The sequence below is a fragment of the Fusarium mangiferae genome (assembly GCF_900044065.1).
Source record: "Fusarium mangiferae strain MRC7560 genome assembly, contig: FMAN_scaffold011, whole genome shotgun sequence".
NCBI classification, from domain to species: Eukaryota; Fungi; Ascomycota; class Sordariomycetes; order Hypocreales; family Nectriaceae; genus Fusarium; species Fusarium mangiferae.
The window spans coordinates 1,022,989-1,042,517 of record NW_024573931.1 but is presented as its reverse complement, the minus strand read 5'-3'; the positions used below and the strand labels follow the sequence as shown (position 1 = coordinate 1,042,517).

Sequence of the window (19,529 nt, the reverse complement as noted above, 5' to 3'; positions counted from 1 at the left end):
ACCTCGTCGCCCTATGCATTTATGCTGGCTCTATGTACGTAAGACTGACCCCAAACTGACAACGACGACCTGCAAATTATATCCAGACTTTGAAGCCAACACTGAGCGCCCGCGGAAGTCATTCAAACTCGGCGACTCTGTCACGCCCTTCACAGGTCGCTGTCCCTCATCCATTGTGCCATAACTGTTTGGTCGAGGTCGCCGTTGCCGTGATGCCATAAAGTATAAAATCCGAATCGAAAATTAAGCGTTGGTTTCTGCCGTCATGCATGACCTTTCCAATAGTGATGTGCGAGGCAGCAGTCACTTGGCTCGCTCGTATATGTACCATACCATGATCCCGCCAGTTGCTGGGGGCGTTCGTCCCATGTTCCGTTGTGTATGTAATCCCCCTTGTAAAATGCCAACGCCTTCCTGGTATCTCGAAATGCAACAAAACCCCTTTGGGTTTCAAAAGTGAGCCGGGAGAAAGTGAGATTCGTGTGCTTCATGGGTCATTGTGACCATTTTGTCTGCTCGTCTGGAACATCTTTCATTATCCATCCCAAGAAATTCTGCTAGACTCCAGGGATTCAAGTTGAGAATGTACCCTCAAGGCAAAATGATGCCGTACTCTTGATCAAATAGATAAGTGCCTCTTTTCGTAGTCTCATCTTATAAAAGATGGCTTTTGGAGCCCAGCGGAATTTTCGGAGTTGCCGAATGTCCTGTCGGTCAAGGCTCGGGCGTTGGATCGGGGTTTGTTGCACGAAGAACCTTGGGTGGCTGAATCCTCCTCGAATAGTCGTGGTCATCTCGCAATGTGTTGATACTCTCATGACTTGCGCTTCGAACGTACAACCCTTGCTTAAACGGATCCATTCGAGGATCGACTTGCAAGGTGCTGTTACGGCTTCCTGCCGCGGCTGATGCAATTGGTGATCCAGCCATGCTCATATCAGGTCGTGCAATGCCCGAGGAGCTATCTCGAACACTGGGATCGTCCTGATAGGCTTCTTGTTCGTTCTGTTGCTTCTTTCGTCGGAACCAGAGGAATAGCACGAGGCCTGCGGCACCGATGACGGCTGCAATCACGCCTACCACGATACCGACAACTTGGCCAGTGCCAAGTCCACTCTTCTCGGTAGTTGAGCCATTGGTGTTTTCGCTTGCGGTCGTTCCGCCAGTCTCCGTCGGGGCTGCCACAGTGACGGTCCTGATAGTACCGCCAGCAGTGACAGTCTGGACAACAGAGGTGCGCGAACTAGATGTAGTTGATTCATCCTCGGCTGTGCTCGTGACTGAGGTTTGATCTTCGGTCTAAATCCATAGTCAGTGTCTGTCCTAAACCTCTCTATTACATCACCGATTTCCGAGGCGAGATAACATTCGTGTTGAGACAAGGCATACAGTTGAGGTTGTTTCTGGCTCCGAGCTGGACGTGGACGTGGAGGTCGATATGGATGTGGATGATGGCTTTAGAGTCACCGTATTCTGTATTGTCTCAGTCACTCTGGATACGGCCACGGTGGTTGGTTTTGCCTGATGGTTGCCTGTGTTAAGCCGTGGTATCTTACCAACCGCAGAAGGGTTTAAATGGACTGAGATGTACAGGTGGAAGAGTTGGGTAGGCAGACACTCGTCTGATCACGGCATATGCGGCGATCACAACACGAAACATGATCATGTCACAGGATTTGACTTACTGTGGTTGATGAAGGGGAAGGGCCCCTTGAGCCTGAAGGCTCGACGTTGCCAAGAGACACATATCCGTACACTCCGTCACCACCGCAGACTTCATCAGGCCATGCTGGGCAAGGAGTATCGCACTTGGAGTCGTCCACTTGGGATGACTTGACAGGAGCGTAATTCGAACACCAGCATAGCTTATCCTGAGTGATAGCGTATGCCCAGTCATCGATACAGAAATCGTGGCAGAGGCCATTTGTCTGATAAATGCTCGTATCTATTAAGAAAATTAGAGGCTGCAAGGTGTGTATACGACGGGGTTACATACTCCTGGGAGTCTCGCCAGTATTGTAGCTAGCACAATACTCGATGTTTAGGGTAGCAGCTAGAGGTGCCCATGATGATGCTATCAAGAGGAGCAAGCCGGCCTGTTGGGCATGTCTGGAAAGAGGAGACATGATGATTATGACTTGGTCAAGAAAACTAGGTTGAATTTAAGGTTAGAATGTGTCGAGTTGAAGGGGGCCGAGGAGAGCCCAGGCAGAAGGAGCATGTTACACACCTTTACCAAAGAGACTGAGCAAGAGAGCATGTGAGGTCGGGTGCAACAGAGATGAAGCAGGCTTTTCATAACATGACACGGTTGCGGGAGAACTCTCAGTTGGACAAAGCCATACCACGTTTGACGTCGAGAGGTGTAGTACTACCGGCAGGTGTGATTTCGCGTAGGTAGATGTCCCGACGCCGGAGCAAGACAGCCGGTATCGTCAATTGTGATCCGGGCTGGGTTGAGCAAGGTAGCACAATGAAGTGTCCAAGCAGGTTGTATGTGATTCACCGGGAGATCAGTGGCTTTTCGAAGATGGGGATTTAGATTCGCGATGATCGGGTATCGTGTTTGGTTCGAGATGAAAGAATTATCGATGAGTGACAGTCAAGAGTCGAGAGCTTCCTGAGGCTCAAGTGGTTATCGATGAATAATTCTGGCAATCCTCGTAGATTTCCAGTTGCCAACACAAGCGAATGGTCGGTACGATACGATGCGATCCCAAAACGTGAACAATGCCAATTATCCCAAGACGAAAAGAAACCCAGATCCAAAAGTCACCACAAGGGTAAAAGAAAAAGAGAAAGAACAATTCCCAGCCAACGAAATAGATATCGTGGAGATGATTAGGAGCGGGAGGTTGGGGTGTGATTGAGAAATAATAGGTTGAGGCAGAGGCAGAGGTAGAGGTAGGAATACGTGACAACTGAAGAGGTCGAGGTCGAGAAGGGAGATTTGGGATGGGAAAAGGTGTGAGGGAAGTAGCGACTAGAGTGGTCAAATCAGGTAAGAGGTAGGTAGGTATCTGTACCTAGCACGGTAGTCCCGGGCCCTAGTGGAGGGGCGGCGGCAGCAGCGACCGGGATGGGAAACAAGGAAGGAAGAACGAAGACGAGCGATGAACTCTCTAACCAAATTTGGCCCGACTTGAGAATAGAAGAGGGCCTGGGAATAGCGACGGACGAGAAAAGTTCTAGGGAGTTACCTAGGCAAAATCGATAAATTGGATTGTTGATTCCTGTGGAAGCATCGATGTGTGTTCCTTGGAGTGGTCCTCAGTCGACAGTTTGTCAACGACTCCTCTCCCTCTTGAATAACAGGGCGCACTCTTGAATAGAGTTGCACTGGAGGTCACGATACGGCCTGGCAACAAAGCCCAAGCAGCGCAGTAAGTTCCCAGTACGTACCGCGCAAAGTATCGCAGGGGTCGTGGGACCAAAAATGGAAAGGTTCCAACACTCAGCTGCAAAGCCAAGGCTGGGCGGACAAAGGAGGCTCCACGCTCTGAAAAAGAACCAAGGAGAGGGGAGTCAAGATGAAGCGGGAAGAGACCGATCCGATGGCCTAGCAGGTAGTTCCCTTTGAGCGTGATTGATGATGAAAAGAGGTGTGATGGTGGTGCAGCAGTAGTGCTATTATCTCGGCGTAAAATGGCCGTCTTTTTTTTTTTTTGTTTTCTTGGTTTGAGTGAGTGTGAAATGAGGTGGTAGCAAAAAGATTGAGCTTAGAATGAAAGAATATTAAGGAACGAATTGAAAGGAATGAAAGACAAGTCAATTGTGCGTAGAAAGAGAAGAAGAGAGATAAGATGATATTGCAGGAAAGGAACTTGGTAAAATTGATTGAGCCAGAAGAGGTAGAACTGATCGACTTGAAATTACCTGAGGTAAGCAATCCTCGCGTTGTTGCTGGTCAACAGCAGGTCCAGTATGAAGCTGTCCACAGAATCACAGTGACGAAACGATTTCCACATATTATGAGATACACACAGGCTCAAGATCTGATATGATCCTCTACAGATACAAGCATAATCACAACTTGACAGAAAAAAATAAAGAAAATTCATTAAATAAAATAAGATAAAAGATGGACCCTCGTTTCCGCAAGCTCCCCTATCCCTCACCTACCTAGCCTACCAACAAGACACTAAAACACGAGGCGCCCGTGGCCTCATATGATGCCTGTAGCAGATGTCGTCACCGCTGAGAGCGCTGTGGGCGGTGTTATTGTTTTAGGGGAGTGACAGTGCTTTTTGGGTTGGTTGGGTTTTATTACGGGAGGTTGAGAGGGGGGGGCGTGTCGTGTCATATCGTGTGGAAGTTGCAGGGGCAGCCAGAGAAGAGGGAGTGGGATCTGCATGGGCCCTGGACAGGGGTGTGAGCGGCGATCTTGATAGAAGCGAAGAGTGGGAGAGGAGAAATGTATGTACTAATACTGTTGCGGAGTGTTGCAAGAGCCCGTCCGACAATCGCAATTCGTGGTCTGAAATGTGAATTGTATGGCGATGTGGTATGGGAAAGGCGATCCTTGTAAACCATCACTCTGTCTATATCTGATCCTCCTTACCGAGTGCTCTTATCCTTTCGATATTAAACAATTCCTCTTCTCCTCTAGTCTAGCATGCTAATATATAATCAGCTGGCTTCTACCTCTTTGGCTTTGGCTTGCCGCTACCTTTATGGGCTTAAGAAATCGAAATTGGACATTAGTGACAACCACTTCACTCTCTGCTCGGCAACCCTTTATCCGGATTGACCTCAGCCCTTGGCACTCTTCTCTCAGGTTGCCTTTGTGCTTCCTTCAGTGCATCAAAAGACAAAGCATCAAAGTCAGGAACTCTTTCTTCCGTCTCCTCCTGTCATGACGCGCAGATGGCTCTTCAAATCTTACAACGTACAGCGCTAGAACGAGATTATTGAAACACAGTTCCTCCAAAGATCTCGGCGTTTGCTGTAGCTGTTGAACGGTAATTCGCGCTCCAGCCCAAGATCTCAGTTCAAGACAAACTCGACAGAATTATAACAGCACCCAATAGACTGGTAATTGGTGCATATTTTTGGTCAACCCCCATGCCCATCATCTTGTTTTGACTCCACTGTTCCCACCCTCCAAACGCGCGATAGATATCGTGAGTCTAGCGGCTCTTCTTGGCTATGTATGTATGGAACGAACCATTCCTCATTGTGCAAAAAACATCCCATTCTCCTCAATCGAAGACGACAGAATGAAGCAATTGCGGACACAAACAAAGTTGCCGTGCATCCCGCTGTACTACTACTGTACGTACAGCTTGACTCTCCTCCCGCTTCTAAGCACTACCTTGCCTTACTGTCTCTCACTATCCCCAACATAGAACTCAACTCACATGAACTAGTGCCTGAGTTCAGCGCCGCGCCGTTGGACGTGGCATCGCCCAGTTTAGGAAACGGTGACCTACCATAACGGGCCATTTCCGGCCCCTTTTTGTAAGTTTTGTGTTTTTAACCACGACGATCCCGTCGCCGGACAAAGTAGAGGCCAAGATGATGGTTGTGGGTGAGAATTGCGTGTGTAGGCTCTAACTAGAGGCCCCAAAGATGTTTGATCAGCATCAAAAACAGTGAATATCTCGCAATATCTCTGGCTTGCTCCACAGTCCACAGACCATGACCAAAAATCTAAATATCCCTGCTCCGTGGGACTCGTGGTTTCAGTCATTTTGGAGCCGGCCCGCGGAAGGGAGAGAGGGAGCATGGATTATGATGGACTTGACAAGGTTGTAAGTGGGATAAGGTTGGAGAGAAACATGAAATAACATGCGCGAAACCGTTCGGCCATGTTCTTGGAGATTCCCGCATGATAGCGAGCGAGCGAGCGATCGCGATCGGTTTACTTACTCCATGGAGAAACAGACAGAACAAGCCTTTTTCTTTGATCCTTATCTGGGTCGTTTCCATGTTGGATACAAGTCAATCATGTGCCAGGAATGGCCGTTTATCTTTGACGCAGAAACTTGCCCTTGCAACAACACGAGCATTGACCCGTCTCCCCGCTCTCGTATAATCAATCCATCAGATCATAACCCTTGACAATTTTAAATATTTTGCCTCGACAATACAATACATACGCGGAAGCGAGTCTCCCTTTCAAAGTTCGACGTCATCAAGAGAGACTCGCTGTTGTCGTGTGACTGGAGATCTAAGACTCACCTTTAATTTTCTGACCTGGCAACAATCTACTCAGTAGGCACGGAGTAGCTATTAGTAGCTCCAGTCTTCTCTCTTCCATGTGTCTAGTCTAGCTGATTCATTAGCTCGAGGGTTTAACTTACAAATAATCCATCCATTGCCTTGTCCAGCTGATCACGTAAACCAACTCGAGAATACGTATCTTTTAACTTGGAACAAAAGTCAATTGATAGATAGCCTTGGTATGCTGACACGCTAAGAGGTCTGTCTAGTCCATCTTGAGACGACGTTGCTACGGTTCGGTCTTTTTCTGTGTGGAAAATGGCACGATATGCACGATAGTGGTGGTGGTGAAGCTTAGAAATGGCTGGAGATTGTGAGCCTCTTGATCTAGAATCCGGGGCTTTTTCTTCTTCCTTTTTGGTATGATAATAGCAGCCTCTTATTATCGATGATGATGGCTGATGATGATCAAAAACTTGGCACTTGGGTAATATTTCGATCAGTTATTATCCAGGAACCACCGCCTTTAATTTTGTATGTCACTGGCGGTCCAATAACCTCGTCACACTTTTATCTACAGATTATGTACTATGCTATGGGATCTAGACGATGTCTTGTGCCTACACCACCTTTGAATCTCACTCACATTTCTCAGTGTCCGACTTCAACACCCTCCATCAAGCGCAACACGAACTCCAACTGCCGCCAAGTACAGTGACTGCTACCCCATCTCTGCAGACGAGTACACCCTCTTTGACGCGCTTGTGTCCAATTGGCCAATGGCGTAGCTAGCTCTTCCGATTTCTTACATGCTGTATCGTATTTCTCGAGAACCCCTTTGCTTGTCACAACTGAAGTGAATGAACACGGGCGTGGCAAAGATGCTTCGTAATGTCTCAATCTGCGACGCTATTCCCAACCAAATTCTCGGCTGTATGCTTGGAGAGTCACGCAAGCGTTGATATGCGTGGGGGCATTGTCACGATTCTCTAGACTCTTGTGGTGCAGTCTGTGTTGTGTTATGTCTCGTGAATGTGTATCGGCATCATCGAGCCGTAAACCGAGGCTGTCACCATAAATATCTTGGCCGCCACATCCGCCATGTTCCTCTAACCACTGCCATCATGACTGACGGCTCTGTATCACGTTATCTTGAGTAGTTGAGGCTCCGTAGTCCAAGGTAACTTTACTAAGCTCTGACATGTTCGCACATGCCAATGGCTTGGTCCTTCTGTCAATGTAGTGACTTCTCGGCTCTATGCTGTGCCACGGAGCACCACTGTCTGTCTGTATGTCTTCTACTTAGCCGACGAACCTTGATGTACTGTACAACCCCCTCTGCATGTACTATTTCCCCTCTATGATGCTGGAGTGAGAATATATGATTCCTTCATGTTGAGGGAAAAGGCTATCACAGGCAAATCACAAGCTCAAACACTGTCGCTATTGCGTGTTTGGCTGCGCCGCTCTGCCAGGAGAATGCCACTTCAGGGTCCGCAATCTGCAAGCCGCCCGCCACCAGCTGCAGTCGGTTGATGTTAGTTGCGTGGTGAGGGTGTAGAGGCTCAATTTTTGGGGTTTTTCCGCTCAAAGGTTCCGGGGCATTTTGCAAACTGCAGTATCGTGGAGCTTTGTCTGCTGTGATATTCAAGTGTATGTTGCTGTTGTGTCTCTACTCTAAGTTTTTCTATTTTGTAGTACACGTAACCATTCTCTGGTCTGACTCTCTGGATATCATTGATTCGTACATCTCAGAGCTAAAGTTACGGCATGTGGGAGAAATACCTCAGCTTTCCACGACGACGATGGAGCAGTTTTAAACATATAAGCTCGGTTGAGTAGTTTAACTTACTTGTTGGGTCTTCTTCTGTCTTTGACATGCGTGTTCATCGTCTTTGAAGCGTCATGGCCTTCCCACTATGGCTTTGAGTTTTTCGCGCATGCAAAGCTAATCGACGTGAAACACTCGGTCCAGATCTTAGTCGAGGTAATGGAGCAGAGCCGCAAAACAAACCTTTCATGGAAACCCAATCGAGGCTTTTGACTGCATAGGTCCGACTTGCGACGAAATCTCTGTTATGATTACTTGATGAGATGTGGCTCTTGCAAACGATCAAATTATGAGTGCAATCTTTAGGTGAGATGCTGATCTAGGGTAGGCACACATCACAATGCTTTGCCATGCCTTGTCTGGGGTAAGAGTGCTTCAGAGCTGACCACTCATGGTCTTCAGCTGTGGCAGGTGGCACCACAGGATGGCCCAAGCTCCCTGCCTAGCACTATGTCATCGCCTAAGTCGGATGCGTCTCTGATCTTGAGATACGCATCATCAGCCTTGCCAAGTACAATATCAACATTCACAACAGACATCGAGTATATGCACACTGAGCCTCACAACCCTCTTTCAATACCCGCGACTGAATAACTGAGCCTGGAGCTCACTATAATATCTTCGATTTTCTTGCCGATGTGACTAGTTGACCAAAAGGTCCCTTCCGGCCCCTCCGGCTTCGACCGTACTCAGCCTGTCGATATGGTCGCGATATCAGGCTTTCGGAGTCTCTCGACTCCTGTGAATCGAACTCGACGTCTTCCTATGATACTTGGAGGTGGTGCATTCTTCATCATGTGCATCATATACCTCCTTCTCTCCATCGCACCTTGCATGGTGTATGGGAATTGCTATCGTGGTTATTCGAGTGCTTACAGCTTCGATGCTGACTTGGCCCACAACCCGACCTGGATGGCCGACATTCCTGACGATGTATTCCTCTCGAGCCTCAGTATACCGGGCACACACGACACAATGACCTATGAGATAGGATCAGAGACTCTGCAGTGTCAGAATTGGAACCTGACTACCCAGCTGGAAGCGGGCATTCGTTACTTCGACATCCGCGCTCGTGTGCGTGATGATGAGTTGCATATTTACCATGCTAATGGGTACACTGGCTTCAGCTTCGAGGATGTGGTTGGCTATATGAACGACTTCCTGGACAGGAACCCTTCTGAGGCGATCATCATGCGCCTCAAGCAGGAAGGCAACGGTATTGGAGACAACAACACTCTGTCATTCGAAGCCGCCTTCAACAAATACCCACTTGGGGATCGGCTGTACAACTACAGCGCTTCTGAACCCCTGCCAACTCTTGGTAGTCTTCGCTCCAAGATCTTTGTTCTTCAAAACTTCCCAGCTTGGCGAGGAGGACCGTATGGTCTGAAGTGGGAAGGTCATCAAATGATCCTAGAAGATATATGGATCATCCCTGATATCTACCATCTGTCGGAGAAGTGGACTGCGATCCGTGATGCCCTCGAACTCGCTGCGACAGCAGCTCTCGACAACAAGGTCCTCTATTTGGCACATATTTCAGCTTCTGTTGGTGTCTTGCCCATCGAGGCTGCGGCTGGGCCCATGAACCGAACCGTCACCGGCATGAACGATATGACTGGCCAGTGGATTAAGGATTTTGAAGATAACGAAGACACTACCCGAACTGGAATCGTCATCATTGATTTTCCCGGCAAGAAGTTCATTGATGCCATTCTTCGATGGAATAAGTCATATACAAAGAAGCAAGCATAAGCCCAGACCGATCATTGGCTGTGCTCAAGCCCTCCCCTGGCAATACTAAGGCCTCCTGTCTTGATACATCGGACACCCCAAAGCCTGGTCGTTGGTTATTGTCAGGCTTTCTCATCTGAGACTCTGACGTCTCACCTCTCACTCATGGAATCGATACCCCACAGCATTGTGTACCATAGCTAGCTCTCTAAATTACAATCGTCAGCGTGGCTGAACAAATAGCATCACTAAACAGCAAATAAATTTTTTATCAGAATGCATATTCAAATGAGGATTATCCAATTTCCCCCCCGTTGATCAATTCCTCATCATGCCCCTGCATATGACGTGGATACTGTGGCGTCCGGATGCGTTTCACCAGGTCATGTTCACAGAGTCAAAGAGAAAAGATCTTCAGGGACAGAAACACCAAAAATCAAGGCAGAGACTGTATAACGAAACAAAAGTACAGTACATAAAGCCCACGCTTTCGGTCTGTGTCCACCCTGTCTCGATTTCTGTCTGTCAATCAATCAATCGCTGACTGTTCCGAACCCGGTGCGCGTTTCTGACACACCTTGAGATGTGAATGTGTTGTCCTGTGCGTGGTTGGCTATGACGTTGAGACTGAGATCGACACAATGCGATTGTGAAGTTGGGACGTTGATGGAGTGACATGGTCAAGGTCAAATTACTCTGATGGTTATAGTTGAGTGAATGATCTGATATGCATGTGAAATTACATAGGCTGGTTACCCGGTATTAAAGGATTAAATAAACGAAGCGAAAACTATGGGCTATTGCTCTGTCTTCTAAAGCTAGATCGAGATAGAAGTTGAAGTTGTTAAACAATACGGATGATTGTAGGACAAGCAAGTAACTGAATTATAGTCATAGAATGAAGGTGTTGCGTGATGACATTCGAATGTAGAGTTAAATCTTCATCTGACACATCAAACTACAGCAAAGTACACGGCACTGAGTAAGAAGAGCGAGTAAAACAGAATATCTTCCAGCCTAATACTATTCGATAGGCTTAATTGCCTGAACCGCTTTACCCCCCCGTAATGCAAGAATCCTACAATACTTTACAGGGCCTCGTTCTAGAAACCCGACTCCCAAAGTCTTGTTACTCTAATTTGTATCACAGAAACAGGCAAGCAAATTCGCCGCCCAAAGGGTATATGCACTTCCTGAACGCCTTGCAGCTAAAACACCTGAAGCCCTCCCAAAGCCAATTCTAATAGACGCAAGAGTCTGATGTAACTCTTTTGTTTCGAAGCATTGCTGAAACCGACTGATTCAATATGATATGTTGTTGAGACCAAGTGAAGTCTCCAAGGAGCATGTGTGCATGTGTGTAAAAGCAGTAATAATTGTAGTAGTAGTAAAAGGAGATGTGTACTGATTGATAATGCAAAGGTCGAAAAGGAGCATAATGTGACAAAAGCCCTGATAAACGCCCTGGAAATGCGACTCGTCTGTTGTCCATCCGTTCGTTCCTGATCAGACTGCTTTGCTTGGTCGTGTCCGAAGTCATCTTCTGCGGGTCGTATCGTTATTGTATATCCATGACCAAACTCGTATCCTCTCTTCCCTTTTCTTTTGTCTTTTCTCTCTTTTCGTTCTCTCGTACTCAAAACATGCCGACTTCCTTGCTTCATTCAATTTCTGTCTTTCATCGTCGGGGCCTCTTCTCACGTTCACTCGATAAATTTCCGACTCCTTCTTCGCTTCTTCTCTTGCGTCCACGATCCTCTCGTCCATCGCGGCGATCCTCCGGTCGCAATCCTCCATCACGCTGTCCTCCACGACCGCCTCCTCTACCGCTGCCTGCCCAATCTTCTCCACTTCGGCCACTTTGACCATCACCTCTGTGTCGCCCTTCACGACCTTGAACGAGGTCTCTACCACCTGTGGGAGGAGGTCCCATAGGCTCTCGTGGAACACCGCTTTGATCTCTGTTAGATCTTCTAGATTCCCTCTCTTCTCTGCCACCTTCGCCAGCTCCTGATCGACGGTCCCGATATTCGCGATGCTCTTTGCCCTCACGTTCTCGGGCTGGACTACGATCACGCTCTCGTTCACGACTTCCTCGACGTGAAGCGCGGTTGGATCTACTCTCGCGGTCGCCACGGCGACTTCGGTCATGCTCGCTACGACCTGAGCTCTCCTCTCCATTGGCAGGCGCCCGGCTTGACGATTCGTTCCTGATAGGATCTTGGCGTTCTTGAGCTGGTGTAGCAGTGGGAGAACCTCCAGTCAAGACTTGAGCATCGGAGTTGCCAAGGGTTTGGCGCGAATGACGACCTCTTCCGCTGTTGCTTCGGCTGACATCCGGCATGTTGGCCTGCGCTTGTTGCAGGGTGCTGTTGATGCCTTGGAGCTGCCTCCGCCCACCCCCATTGCGAACACGCTCGTTCGAGGAGGCTGGACCGGTAGGTACGTTAGGCTCGCCAGCTGGTGATCCTGCGTAGCTGCCAGGTGTTTGTCGTTGTCCAGGGCCAGGACCTCGGTCAGGAGTGCCAGTTCCAGGCATTGACTGACGATTGTGACCATGATTATGGCCATGAGGATGAGATGGTGGCGGCCCAGGAGGGGGCGGAGGGACTGCACCAACTTGAGCACCGATTTGTGCTAGACGCTCTGGATGGACCCCTGAAGGTGTAGCATTAGTGGATGCAGGAGAAGGCAGACCCTGGCTGGGGCCGGCGTTTCTCATCCGGTTCTGAGGGCCGCTGGGCGTGCCTGAAGGCGTGACAGGGCCGTTGTTCTGCTCGAACCCACGTCTTCCTCTGCCTGACGCCGCCGGGCCAGTTGGTGGAGGTCGATCTGGAGTAGGAGGCCGTTCGCCTTCCGCACCAGCAAACCTGCCATCAAGTCGACCGGGCAGCCCTTGAGGTACACCATGACCTCTATTTGAACCTCGTCCACGGGCTCTTGGTCCGCTTGGTCCATAAGGCACTTCAGTGACATTCTGTATCGAGTTGAGACGTCCATAAGAATCATCTTGATGAGGTGGCTTGTGCTCAGGCTCAGGAACCCGAGAAGGAGTTCCATGAAAACTAGAAGCATCGCGACCTTTAGGTCCAGAACTTCGCTCAGCCTCACGGTCCATTGGTCTATCGCCGCGGTATGGCGATCGCTCCCGGGGATCTCTTCCAGAAGAAGGCCGGTGTTCCACAGGATAGTTGCGATCATGTCGGTCTTCACGTCCGCCTTCAGGCTGACCACTCTCATGCCCATACCGACCTCCTCGTCGAGGAGATTGAACGCGGGTGCTGTGATCTCGTGGCTCGTTCCGAGGGGCACGTGAAGGTGTGTTATCTCTGTTACCCATCAGGGCAGCCCTCTCCGGATTGATCGTATCCATTGGCTCCACCGGAGCGTTCTTACGACCTCTACTAGACCGGTCAGAGTCCGGTGCACGGGCCCGTTCGTTGTCTTGAGCAAACAGGGCAGCTCGTTCGGGGTTGATATGTGGCTCAGGTGCTTCGACAGCTGCAGCGGGAACTGTAGGGGCTGGGGTAGGCGTTTCGTTCAAGCGACCATGGTCGTGACCTCTACTGCTCTTAGAATCCCTAGTTCGGTCTCGGTCATGTTCGCTACGACGACTTGATCCATCAGTTCGAGATGATTCCCGGCCGTGATCTTGTGTTCGTCGCTCAGAGAAGTCGCGTGAACGATCAGGACGAGCAGGATCAAAATTTCGAGAATCGCGCTGATCCCGGGACTCACGAGGTTCTCTAGGCTCACGCTGATCTCGAGTATCGCGAGGTTCCCTGGGCTCACGAGAATCCCTAGACCGTGCATCTCTGGGCTCTTTACCATCACGACGCTCATGCCCGCGGGATTGGTTAAATCTCTCGGGAGTGTAGTGCGCGGGAATAGGCACATCAGGCCGACTGGGTAGGGTATGAGGTGGCCGCTCCGGAAGCGTGTTAGGCCGAGAGTCGTGCTTCGCGCCAGCACCGGTTCCAGAATTGTTGTTCGAGGCGCGGGGACCAGATGGTGTATGGTCGCGTTTCGAGTCCCGAGACGATCCTGGCTTGGCTGGCAGCAAGTCCTTCGCCGGGCCTGTGGGCTTCGTTGGATCTGTCGCGGAATTCTTGAGGTCTTTGCCATCCTTGACCTCTCCGTCTTCCTCCTCAGCAGTCGTTTGTTTCCCTCTTGATTGCCTAGCCCTGTTAGACTTGATAAATCCTTGCCCGAGATATCGACTTACTTGTTGGGACCGGGCTTGAATTCCGGCGCAGTTGCACGCAGATTGTTCGTCTTGTCTGCTTCGTTTTGTGCAGCGCCAGCCTATTAAGGGTCAGTAATGTCCGTATATCTAACATCGTAGCACTTACACCACCCGGGCGGAAAGCCTGGACCATAACCCATTTGGATTTCCTCCTCTGAAGTTCTGACATGGCACCCTGAGCAGCGACTGACAGATCGACACGTCCGCCAACCTCGCTATCAGGAGAAGGTTTGGCAGCACTCTCTTGCTTGGTGATAGTTTGGAGGAGGCTTGAAAACTTCGTAGCCATAAAGTCGATAGCTGGGAAGAAATCGAGGACCGCCTTCAGAACTGTGATGGCATTTCGAATATGCATCCATTCCGTACCCTCCAAACAAGAACGCAGAGCGCTATTGAGGTTCTTGTGCCAGCGGAAGAGCAAGTCACGGAATTGTTCGTGTTCAACAAAGGTTAGTGGCTTGTCATTGTCGTCAAAAGTCAGAGCGAACCCAAGGCGGGGCTGATCGGGGGTTCCCTTGGCCTCCTTTTCATACACACCCAGTCTTGGTTGGTCTCTTGACTTGTCCTTGTCATTGGGAACTGTCGCGTTCTTGTGCCAACGCGATAGATCCTCGAGAATAAGCTTCAAGAAGCGACCGAGATACTCAGCCTCCATGACTGTAGATGTAAAAATAAGGGCCCTCAGGCGGTTGGCGTTGAAAAGTCGGTCGTAGAGTGACATCAATTGGAAGCCAGGGGCATTACCTTCGTGCAGTGCCTTGATAAACTTGTATGTATACTCAGCATCAGCCTTTGAGAGAAGCATGCGAGGGATGAAGCATTGCTCGAGTAGAATATCGGATATGGTATCTGGCTTGGCTCGAGGTTCTGGGAAAGACGATTGGAACTGCTTGTTCAGGTAGATTTTCCATTTCGCCTGACGCATCAGATGTTCACTGTTTTCTTCTGAAAGCCCGATCTGGAGCTGCATAAGCTCCTTTCGTTTTTCCACTTTGCGCTCTTGTCCACGCCTTGACATGTCGCTTCGATCTCGTGAGATAGCGACCTCTTCAGCTCTGAGGCGATCTTTCTCCTGTCTGTAGATTTTGTCTGGACAATAGAGATCACCTAGCTGAAGAGCCCAAAAGTTCGCATAGAGCTCTGGGGTAATCTTCTGCCAGATCTCAGGACGGACAGTGTTTTGGATGGCATCCACAATCGGCTGTAATGTTGTCTTGACAAGAGAGGAATCTTCTGACTTCTGTGATTGTTGTGTATTAGTTGCTGTGTTCGGCGCTGGTGAGTTTTGAGCACCAGCCTGTTCTTCAGCCTGTACTACTTCTTGGCTGGGTGTTTCGTTGCCGCCGGATGCAGCAGGCGTATCAGACATTGAAACATCGCCTTCTTTGTCTGTAGATTGTGTGATCTGAGCCTTTTCCTTTGTCTCGTCGACCTTCTTTGGCTTCCACGGATGCATGCGATGGGAAAGGCTGGCCCTGCCAATCAGAAAAGCCAGACTAGGGTCCAGACCGTACGAATGGATGAGTTCAGGAATCGAGGGAACAAGGTCGTCGAAGGTGGAAGGGTCCATGTTGCTCCAGAGCAAGTCGAGATATTGAACCAAAATGCGATGCGAATCGTCAATCATCGAGGATAGATATTTGATGTGGGCTTCATCTTCCGGCACCTGAAAGGGAGCTGCTTGTCGGTACTGCGCCAGGTTAATGAGCAACTGTGCGGCAAGCTTGGACTCTGTCAAGGCTTGAATGAGACGCTTTGAACTCTTGATGTTCTCAAATCGCTTATCCTGGCCGCGAATTAGAGTATGGCGTCGCAGGTATTCACCTCCAGCCATGGATAGAATTTGAAGGTCAGTGAAATCAACTGAGTCAACAATACCACCCATCGAGGTGATGAGCTCCTTTAGAATGATAAGGTCGGTGGAGTTGCCCTGAATGAGCTGATGATTTACGTATTGCAAGACTGGTGTGGCGTTAAGAACTGTGTATCGTCGGAAGACTCTGCCAGAAAATCTTGACAAGGCCTGTAGCCATTTGCTGGTAGTGAGAGCGTGTTCAGCTTGAGTACGACTCCTTGACTTGCCAAGAGAGCTCATCAAGGACCATACAAGCACATCGTAGGAGAGGTCTGTGAAGTACTTGGCGCACTCCACAAAAGCGTCGATCAGGTTTGGATAGGACTCCAATTGCTCGAAAGCAACCCTGAAGACGATACCAGGAGACGAGTAACTGGTTTTGGCGAGCTGCTTAGCCATTTCACTCAAGTTCGTGAGAGAAACTCGCTTCATGGTGCCCCTGGTTTCCGACGTGGCCTTTGCAAAAGCTGCCTTCATAGCTGGCAACCGAGAAATCTGTCCCTCGAACCATTCAGCGTACATGGAGTAGCGAGTAGTCATAGGATAATGCCTTAAGAGCTCCCAAATGGCGTTGACAGCTGAAGCGTTGGCCTTGGTATGACTCAAAGCTGGCATCAGCAGTCGTCGAAGTAGATCGTGCCATCGGGTAAGATTGTGCTCTGATTTGTCCTCAGCGAGACTCTTCGCTCCGATTCTGGCCAACTTGGTCAACAGAGCCTCGTCTTTGCCAATATTGACACCAGAAATGTTGAGGAGTGTCCCGCAGAGAGTGAAGATGTCATCCACGGACTGACAAACAGGGATATTGTCAGCCCATTCGTCCCAGTAGTATCGATAATTTTGAGATTCGTTGGTGTCGACTTTATCGGGGAATGGCCACCTGAGAGACTTGCGGGTTGTTAATCTGCTCAATCGAACACTGCCTTTGGGAAGTCCAGACTGGTCGAAATCCGGAACAAATTTGGTTGGACATCCAGTCTCACCGACCACGACAGGTCGGCTGTCGCGGAAGACCTTGTCAACGCAATGATGAAGGATGCGATGAATCCTTTCGAGGACCTCGGGGAAGACCTCTGGGATCCATGGGAAGCGACCAAGAATGAATAGCGATTCGGGGATAGCTCCGATGGTCAATAATTGGGTGAGCAATGCTACCTTTTGTTCCAACGGTTCTGGCAGTTTTGGTTTGTTGTCTGTAGCTTCTGTGGTAGCCTCCTTCGTCTCTGCTTCAACCTTCTTGGGAAGTTCTCGTCTAGGCAGATTCGAGCTATTGGGATTATCATCGTCGCCTTGGGGTAGGACACCAGCCATGAGAAGGGCATTCATCGGACCACCACGAGAAGATCGTTCTTCCTCCTCGATCCTCTTCATCTCCTTTTCTTTGACTGTTTCCATGTCTTCATCAGCTGGCGAAAGATGCGGGTATAGGTCGGTCAAGGAAATAAATCCTATCTTGACAAGAAGAGCAGCTAAGTATAAAAGATTGGCGGGGAGTACGTCTGTCTGGTCGCGAGCATCGGAGTTGTAGAAACGCAACTTGAAGCCGAGTAGTTGTGCGGCCGTTCTGTTGCCAGGGGGTGGGAGGGTTTTGGTTTCCTGCACCCACTGCCTTTCAATATCCGCGGCAGCATCATCGCCCTCGGCACCGTTGGTGATTGTAAGTTGTTGCGAGTCGGAATCGGCGACTTGTCGACCTCCAAGCTCAAAGAATGCCTCCATGTGAACCTCACGAGCTCGATCCCAGAAAGCAACATCTCGAACTCGCTTCTTCTCCTCCAAGAGCTTCTCATCGTCTTCCGTCGTTGTCCACTGTGAGTAGTCCGGGGTTGCCCACAAGGGTAGACCACCGACATAGACTGCGGCACTGAATTTTAGATGAGATCGAGGCCACCAGGAGCTAACTCGTAAAAATTTGACGAAGAATTTGAACTGCTTAATGAGAACAGCAGCTGCAACGTCGAGGGTTACGTCCAATACCCTGCCGACGTCAAGATCGAATGTACCAATAAGAGCCTTGATTCGCTCGAAGGTCTGTTCTGCCATTTCGGGAGGAGGGGGAGTCACACTGCTAGTTGTGAAAAGTTCCGTAATGAGCTTTGAATATCCTTCCGTCTCCTCGCGAAGCAGGTTGTAGTTGGCTTGTCGGTATAGAAGGTTTGTTGCCTGTTTGATACCTAGTTTGACAAAGTTATCTCTGATAAGTCCTATCCGCTGCAGGACTTCAGCTTCGAGCACCTGTCGCATTAGGTTGGACGACACGCCAGATGTCAGGACGAATTCGCGAAGAGTCGGCCTGTAAATGGCGGGCTCGTTATCCATGACTATGGACAGCGAGTCAAGAAATAGGGTGTGGGGAGCGAACGCGTATGAATCCTTAATAATCTCCGTCGTTTCGTCACCAAGAATTTCCTTGACGCAGGCACCTGCATCGGCTGGTGGTAATCGAGCTTCGACAACTGCGTGCACGAACTCTTGGAATAAGCTTGACAGCTCCGTGATGTCAACATCTTCCCGCGACTGCCTTCCATGTTGGATGATTGCATTCCGACCACTCTCAGCCCAAGCGCTAATCTTCTCGTCCGTAAGATTATTATAGCGATAGTTAGAACGGACCGGAGAGGGCGGTCGCAACAACGGAGGTGGTGCATAAGCAGGTCTCTTTATCACTGGCGCAGAAGGGGGAGGGGGTGCCGGTGGCTGTGTTGTATGAGAAGAGCTGGGTCGTCGTTGCGTTGATGAAGGGTTCTGTTGATGATTTGGGGGTCCTCGGTTTTGACCTTGAGATGAATCGCGTCGACCGGGACCTCTAGGCCCTCTGCCGCGACCACGAGCCATATTATCGTCGCGGTCGTGTTGTCCAAGTGCGGTATCACCGGGTCGATGAGGAGAAGATCGGCCGCCTTCAACGGAATGGCGATCACTTCTCTTTCGTTTACCCGGAGGCATAACTCGCGATAATGAAGTCGTGACCGAAAGCGATGATTATCTCATTAGATGATCGTGACGATGCTGCGATGCCGGATATTATGGATGTCAAGGTCTGGAAGAGAAAATATGAGTTTGGAGTTTCGAAAATAGCGGAGGGAGCAGCATTTGTTGCTATCAAGGCTGCGGCGCGGATGAAGAAAGACTGACTTTTGACGACAAGGAGTTCGGGTGGGGAAGGTAATAGTCGCGACAAAGCTGACAAGGGAAAGACTGAAAGAAAAGAAGTTGGTAGTAGTACAAGAGTGCGCAATTATCTTCTGACCTGACAGAAAGAAGCAAGATACGTGTGCGATTGGTTGTTTGGGTTGGGTGAGCCCAGTCGCGATGGGTTTGAGAAGAAAGGAATAAAGCAAAGAAGCTCCAACAGAGCAAAAGCACGGATGGAATTACATGTCACGACGTATTGGCAGCCTTATCCTTACTGGAGAAACGAGGCTGCCAACCACTGGAGGCCAGTCGGCCAGTGGCAGGCACAGCGCCCGCACGGACCACCTTCAGGGAACTCCATAGTACGTACCGCTCTATTGGGATTCTATTCATGTCGTCGGTATCAGGATTGAATGGTACATTATACTTTTGAATGACAGTCGGTTAGGGTTGACAATAGACATGACGAAGCTGAACACTTAGATTGAGCTATACAACAGAAAATTATCCTATTGTACTTGATTTTGAATCCGGATACTATCAATTTGATATTGCCGAACAGT

The 19,529-nt window shown here is 49.5% G+C and overlaps 3 protein-coding genes across 3 annotated transcripts; 1 reads left to right on the top strand and 2 right to left on the bottom strand.

Annotated features, from left to right (window-relative positions):
- Window positions 1–714: 714 nt before the first annotated feature.
- On the bottom strand, window positions 715–2,126 carry FMAN_10173 (uncharacterized protein; the record flags this gene model as incomplete). The annotated part of the gene is made up of 3 exons (XM_041820817.1): window positions 715–1,299; window positions 1,686–1,945; window positions 1,997–2,126. The coding sequence occupies 3 exons, from the start codon at window positions 2,124–2,126 to the stop codon at window positions 715–717; spliced, it is 975 nt and encodes a 324-aa protein (XP_041686660.1).
- Window positions 2,127–8,698: 6,572 nt separating this feature from the next.
- Window positions 8,699–9,751, top strand: FMAN_10172 (uncharacterized protein; the record flags this gene model as incomplete). Its single annotated transcript, XM_041820816.1, has 1 exon — window positions 8,699–9,751. The coding sequence occupies one exon, from the start codon at window positions 8,699–8,701 to the stop codon at window positions 9,749–9,751; it is 1,053 nt and encodes a 350-aa protein (XP_041686659.1).
- Window positions 9,752–11,408: 1,657 nt separating this feature from the next.
- FMAN_10171 (uncharacterized protein) lies at window positions 11,409–18,777 on the bottom strand (the record flags this gene model as incomplete). Its single annotated transcript, XM_041820815.1, has 3 exons — window positions 11,409–13,908; window positions 13,956–14,035; window positions 14,083–18,777. The coding sequence occupies 3 exons, from the start codon at window positions 18,775–18,777 to the stop codon at window positions 11,409–11,411; spliced, it is 7,275 nt and encodes a 2,424-aa protein (XP_041686658.1).
- Between the last annotated feature and the right edge of the window lie 752 nt (window positions 18,778–19,529).